We start from the raw sequence: 7,500 nt of genomic DNA on the forward strand, positions 1-7,500 counted from the left end.
AAGGAAAAAGAGAAAGGGATGCAGAGGAAGGCAACTATTAGTAATTTTAGTATTAGGAACACATTTGTGCTAAATAAAAGAAGAGTCACCTGAATACACTGCCACCTGGCTCATGAGACAGGGACTCATAATCTCCCTCACACACACCTCAGAGGCATCAGTTAACATGTACCAGGCCTCAATAACCCTCACACACACACCATCTGTCTCTGCCCACTGCTGCTCTGCTCTCCACATCACCAAAGAGCCCTCTACCATGCTGCTAGGGTTGCAGTGCAGTTCCCTCTCACTACCACCAGGAGGAGCAAACCTGCTGTTTGTCTCTCCTTCCCTTTGTTCCTCACGCTTTCTTCATTCTGGTGTTCTATGCTTCCTGTCATCCTGACGGGGTTCTATGCTTCCTGTCTTCCTGACGGGGTTCTATGCTTCCTGTCTTCCTGACAGGGTTCTATGCTTCCTGTCATCCTGACGGGGTTCTATGCTTCCTGATGGGGTTCTATGCTTCCTCTCATCCTGACGGGGTTCTATGCTTCCTGTCATCCTGACGGGGTTCTATGCTTCCTCTCATCCTGACGGGGTTCTATGCTTCCTGTCATCCTGACGGGGTTCTATGCTTCCTCTCATCCTGACGGGGTTCTATGCTTCCTGTCATCCTGACGGGGTTCTATGCTTCCTCTCATCCTGACGGGGTTCTATGATTCCTGTCTTCCTGACGGGGTTCTATGCTTCCTGTCTTCCTGACGGGGTTCTATGATTCCTGTCTTCCTGACGGGGTTCTATGCTTCCTGTCTTCCTGACGGGGTTCTATGCTTCCTGACGGGGTTCTATGATTCCTGTCTTCCTGACGGGGTTCTATGCTTCCTGTCTTCCTGACGGGGTTCTATGCTTCCTGACATCCTGACGGGGTAGGACTACGGCTCATTGTTGAGGCCCAGCACTCATGGACCCACTGCAGGGTGTGTGTGAGAAAAGCAGAACAGTCACTGGGACTGTTGTTGGGTTTCTTTGTGTGTCTGTGTGTGTCTGTGTGTGTCTGTGTGTGTCTGTGTGTGTCTGTGTGTGTCTGTGTGTGTCTGTGTGTGTCTGTGTGTGTCTGTGTGTGTCTGTGTGTGTCTGTGTGTGTCTGTGTGTCTGTGTGTCTGTGTGTCTGTGTGTCTGTGTGTCTGTGTGTCTGTGTGTCTGTGTGTCTGTGTGTCTGTGTGTCTGTGTGTCTGTGTGTCTGTGTGTGTGAGAGGAGAGCGAGAGAGTGAGAGACCAAAAAAAAAAAAACAGAAAGTATGTGTGTGTTGGTTTGAAATGGCTTCTCTGTCCACCAAACAGGACTTTGCCATCCTGGTAACTCTATCTGACATGTCAGGGTGTTGTGCTGCCTGCAGACATGTGAGAGTGTGTGTCATTACACTGGCAGGGTGTGGTGGTCTGAACAGGTCAATAGGCACTGCAGGTATGTATGTATTCATGTGGTTGGGACACGTCCACCTCATCCTGATCCTGCCCTCGCCTCATGATGAGCTCCTGTGACTCATGAGGCTGCCCTGTGATGTAAGGCACACACACACACACACACACACACACACACACACACACACACACACACACACACACACACACACACACACACACACACTCACACACTCACACACTCACACACTCACACTTTGCAGGATCTGACCAAGGTGTTGCCCCTCAGTGGTGTGTGTACATCAAGAGCTCCATCTGAGGCAGCTTGGGACACCTCTTGGTTTGACTCCAAAAAGGCAAACCTGAGGGCCAGTCAGGTCTGGAATGCTGGCTCCGAGGGCCCGTGCTCAGAATGCTGGCTCCGAGGGCTCCGAGGGCCCGTGCTCAGAATGCTGGCTCCGAGGGCTCCGAGGGCTCTGAGGGCCCGTGCTTACACAACCATCACACCATAGAGGGAACATTCCACTGAGGCTCCACGGTGTGTGTGTGTGCAGCCTCCTAAGTACATACTATAGAAGGCTCCACGGTGTGTGTGTGTGTGTGTGCAGCCTCCTAAGTACATACTATAAAAGTGCAAGTCCTTGTGTGTCACTAGACTGTTATATGTAGATGTACCTGATCCGTGTGTGAGGGTTTGGGCTTCAGTAGATTGATGTGTGTGCTTTAACAGATTTCTACGAATGTTTCTTGGAGATGAGAAGATTTCTACATATGTTTGGGTCCATCAGAGCATGAGTGCTTGTGTGTGTGTGTGTGTGTGTGTGTGTGTGTGTATCTCACCGTCTGAGAAGGACAGAATGGGGTGGACGCTGGGGTCGTACTGAGACAGCTGTGTGTGTGTGTGTGTGTGTGTGTGTGTGTGTGTGTGTGTGTGTGTGTGTGTGTGTGTGTGTATCTCACCGTCTGAGAAGGACAGGATGGGGTGGACGCTGGGGTCGTAGTGAGACAGCTGTGTGTGTGTGTGTGTGTGTGTGTGTGTGTGTGTGTGTGTGTGTGTGTATGTATGTCTCACCGTCTGGGAAGGACAGGATGGGGTGGACGCTGGGGTCGTAGTGAGACAGCCGCTCCAGTAGGAGGCGATCATAGCTGGGCTCCAGCGGCGGAGCAGAGCGGCACACACACGTCACACACTGAGGGTTCACCCCACAGCTGCAGAGACACACACCCGCACGCTGGACCTGCAGGAGACACACACAGTTTAGAGACAACACACACACACTCTGAGGGTTCACCTCACAGCTGCAGCGACACACACAGTTAAGAGACAACACACACAGCAGCAGAGATCACACACACAAGACTGCGGGGAGTACTTTCACATACACACGCTCTGACACACTCTGCCGCACACACACACACACACACACACACACACACCCCTGTACTGGTGGGATTTCTCCTGGACCAAAATACTCACTAAAACAAGAACTCAGACACTCACGCACAGACTGAGAAGGGAAGATGGAAGACAATATAATCAGAATCTCTTTCTCAAGATAACAAAGAGCACTGATGAGTGTCTGAATGCATCAGTGACTGCTGCTCTCATAAACACACACTCTTTAACAGCGAGAGAACATGCTCTCATTCAGACAAACACACACTATTGAACCCAAGGGGACATGTTCTCATTCAGACAAACAGAGCCAGGGGAAATCAAAGTTTGTCCCTCTTAAACACAAGGCACCAAAGTCAGTCGTGGTGATTTTCCCTTCTGCCTCATATGACTACAAAAGCATTTGAAATGCTAATGCCGTCATGTACCATTTGGCAATAGCTTGGAAATGGTTTAACAACACACCTTGTTATAAAGCGTTATAATCAAAACACCCAACACACTCCTGCCGATATGCTACACTCTCAGGTCAGGGACATGCAAATTCACGCGCACGCACACGCGCACGCGCACGCGCACGCACACGCACACGCACACACACACACACACACACACACACACGCCCCTCCCCCAACTGAGCCACAGACTGACCTACATTCACTGATCCCCCCCTCACTCTTCGTCTGCTTCCATGGCAGCTGGGCTCGTTTCTCATTTCTCATTTCCCATCAGCCCCCACCCCCAGAGAAGCATGACCAGAGTGACGAGAGTGACCCAGCCAGCCTTTAAAGACAAGAGACTCAAAGAGGACGAGAGTGACCCAGCCAGCCTTTAAAGACAAGAGACTCAAAGAGGACGAGAGTGACCCAGCCAGCCTTTAAAGACAAGAGACTCAAAGAGGACGAGAGTGACCCAGCCAGCCTTTAAAGACAAGAGACTCACAGAGGACGAGAGTGACCCAGCCAGCCTTTAAAGACAAGAGACTCAAAGAGGACGAGAGCTGGACGCCCACCGCCTCCAGAGTTCTCTCTGCTGCCTCAGTTATGAGCCCATGTGTCTCTGCTGCCTCAGTTATGAGCCCATGTGTCTCTGCTGCCTCAGTTATGAGCCCATGTGTCTCTGCTGCCTCAGCTATGAGCCCATGTGTCTCTGCTGCCTCAGTTATGAGCCCATGTGTCTCTGCTGCCTCAGTTATGAGCCCATGTGTCTCTGCTGCCTCAGCTATGAGCCCATGTGTCTCTGCTGCCTCAGCTATGAGCCCATGTGTCTCTGCTGCCTCAGTTATGAGCCCATGTGTCTCTGCTGCCTCAGTTATGAGCCCATGTGTCTCTGCTGCCTCAGCTATGAGCCCATGTGTCTCTGCTGCCTCAGTTATGAGCCCATGTGTCTCTGCTGCCTCAGTTATGAGCCCATGTGTCTCTGCTGCCTCAGCTATGAGCCCATGTGTCTCTGCTGCCTCAGCTATGAGCCCATGTGTCTCTGCTGCCTCAGTTATGAGCCCATGTGTCTCTGCTGCCTCAGTTATGAGCCCATGTGTCTCTGCTGCCTCAGTTATGAGCCCATGTGTCTCTGCTGCCTCAGTTATGAGTCCTGTGTCTGCGGCTACATGTGCGGGCATCTCTGAGCTGGCACCGGCTCGCCCACACGCTCCCATGTGCTGTGAATGCCCGCCAGTGAGCAGAGGCGCTGACGTAGATGGAGCTCTGGGCACGGCATATGTGTGTGTGTGTGTGTGTGTGTGTGTGTGTGTGTGTGTGTGTGTGTGTGTGTGTGTGTGTGTGTGTGTGTGTGTGAAGGTCTGGGCGCGGGGGCTATTGGCCTTTGTGTGACTGCATTAAGAGACGCTTTCAAAGGACCATTCATCCATCGGCACACATTGAGTCTGCTGTACAGAATTCCTTTCAGTTTGGTCGGTTTGACATTTTGTTTTCCACTGAATATAGTCTCTATGCACCTGTCAGGAATCAAGGCTGTAGACGTGTAGGGGATCAACTCAAAGAATCAATCAATAAATCAATAAATAACCGACACATTCATCACCAAATGCTCACATCCATCAAGGCACTCTTCCTGTGTTAGTAAGCTGCCATTTCATGACTGATAGCATGTGAGGGAAGCTGTTAAGAGCCAAATATTGAGCTCCCACTGCATGGCATGGATGGCACAGCATCCTGGGAAATGTAGTTCAAGCAGTTTACTGCCTGAGGTGGAGTAGAAGAATATTTGACTGTGGGAATCAGAAAATTGGGCACACAGCATGGGATCCTGGGAAATGTAGTCCACATACTTTAGGTCTTTTGTTGGAATCAAAAGGGTGAAGGTGTCAATCATTTAACATTATACGTCCCTCACATTATCCTGGGTAATGTGGTTCACTAGATGAGCAGACGGCTTGTTGTTCTACTCTAGGTCAGAGGGGCGTTGGGAAACGTAGTTCACAGCGAGGGCGAGCTGCTGTGATAGGCTCCAGGGCTGTGAGAAGCGGCTTGGCCCAGCACGACCGTGACACAGAACCGGCTCGGGTTACAGCAGCTGATCCCAGAACAGCTGGGCGTGGACGTCAGGCACCGCGGGAGCCGAGCGAGGAGACACTCGAGCTGAGCTCGGAACAGAGGGCTGGGCACCGGGCCCGGTCCGATACGGTCAGGTTCTTTAATGAGCACGCAGGATGACTCAATGTTGAAACACGCACACGATTATGAGTCCTGACCCAAAGCCCAGTAATACTCCCGGCATCAGACCCAAAACCAGAGAGGCTGGGGGGATAAGCTGGATAACCATCGTTCAGGATATCCAGAACCAACTCATTTAGATTCAAATGCTCTTCGGGTTTGAAAATGCTTTCACACAATATTCAGTTTCAGTTTGAAACGTCTGGTCTGACGAGTTAATAAGCCAAGGGAATTGTGCACACACTCATCTTTCAACACTAGATAAACAAATGAAGCAACACACAAAACAGGACCAAACTGCAGGGCACACATCATTAACTTCTTTTGTTATACCTCCACACATAAACCTCCAATGCGTGGGCACACACACAGACACAGAAACACACGCACACACACAGACACAGAAACACACGCACACACACAGAAACACACACACACACACACACACACCTTGCGGTTGAGGTTGGTAAGGGTGCTGGGTCTGACGAGGCGGCGTCTCTTGCAGCTGGTGAGGGGTCTGGTGCGGGCAGCCACACATGTGTGGTCAGGAGGGGAGGGGACCACAGACGACACAACCGCCCACTGCTGCTGCTGACGGAGCTCCTCTGAGGGGACACTCTCTGGAGAACACGTCCTCAGACTAGAGAGAGAGAGAGAGAGAGAGAAAGATGAGAGAGAGAGAGAGATAAAGAAAGGGAGAGACAGAGAGAGAGAGAGAGAAGGGGAGCGACAAAGAGAGACAGAGAGAGAGAGAGAGAGAAAAAGAGAGATAGAGAGAGAGAGAGAGAGAAAGATGAGCGAGAGAAAAAGAGAGAGATAGAGAGAGAGAAAGGGAATACAGAGATGGTTGATTAGAAAGAGGGTCTGAGAGAAGGAGACTAAACTGAGGCTCACTTGAGATACGATGAGGATTTATCAATTCATAAAAGGTAACTATTATTGTTTTAAAAACCTCCATCACTGTGTTCTGACAAATCCAAAAACAAGTGTGTAAAACTGAAAGCTCAGGGGAGTTAGCGGAGTGTGAAAGAGTGTGTGGGTGTGTGGAGCTGAGCAGTCTTACTAGTGTGTGTGTGTGTATGTGTGTGTGTGTGTGTGTGTGTGTGTGGAGCTGAGCAGTCTTACTTGTTGATGACCCCGTTGACTTGCTTCCCTGAAGGACACGCCCTCCTCAGGCCCGCGTCTGAAAGGGACCTCTCTGAGACGTCAGAGTCCTGGTCCTGCAGGAGAGAGAGAGAGAGAGAGAGAGAGAGAGCGAGAGAGAGAGAGAGAGAGGGGGAGAGAGGGGGAGAGAGAGAGGGGGAGAGAGAGAGAGAGCGAGAGAGAGAGAGAGAGAGAGAGAGAGAGAGAGAGAGAGAGAGAGAGAGAGAGCAGACAAGGCCATCACACACGGGTTGGTTGGCGTGGGAACCCTTGATCGCTCCGTAGTACTGGGCCATACCACTGTGGGGGTCAGGGGGGGGACTCTGAGGTTGGGCCTGGCAGAGGAGGGCTCAACAGCACTTGGCACGGCAGAACAAAGACCACCAGTGTTATTGGAAGTCCACCGCCCGCCTGCCCGCCCCCCACACACACACACCCACTCACCCTGCCCCCCATCTCTTCCATGAACCAGTACCCCCCCCCTCCCCATCACTACTCTCCACAACCCAGAGGGCGAGGGCAGTGCTGGGGGTGCCAGTGTGTTTAGGGCAAGGTGCCATCTTGAGTTCTGGGAGGAAGGAGCGTTTGTGGAGCAACTGCTTAAGGAAGCGGCCTGTGTGGACGCATTAGCTTGACACACACACACACACACACACACACACACACAATATACACAAATATGCACAGGAACTCTTTTCCCCTCTCCGTCAGCCAATAGTCTCCCACCTTCTCCCTTTCTCATTGATTTGAACACACTCTCCTCAAAATCATCCTCACTCTGCATTGCACAACAAAGTCATTGCACAACACCAGTGTAGAGAATGGTTCTATTCCACACCAAGATGGCGGCTGGACAAGACAGCAGTGGTCAGCTACTCTGCCACCGCA

General features: G+C 51.4%; 1 protein-coding gene across 1 annotated transcript in view; it reads right to left on the reverse strand.

The window, feature by feature from the left end:
* kansl1b (KAT8 regulatory NSL complex subunit 1b) overlaps positions 1-7,500 on the reverse strand; it is an 80,308-nt gene that overhangs the window by 9,097 nt on the left and 63,711 nt on the right. The window contains 3 exon segments of the mRNA XM_080856501.1: positions 2,474-2,639; positions 5,920-6,109; positions 6,595-6,689. Of these exon segments, the coding sequence (XP_080712627.1) occupies positions 2,474-2,639; positions 5,920-6,109; positions 6,595-6,689 (451 nt within the window).

The sequence above is a fragment of the Sprattus sprattus genome (assembly GCF_963457725.1).
Source record: "Sprattus sprattus genome assembly, chromosome: 18".
Lineage (NCBI taxonomy): Eukaryota > Metazoa > Chordata > Actinopteri > Clupeiformes > Clupeidae > Sprattus > Sprattus sprattus.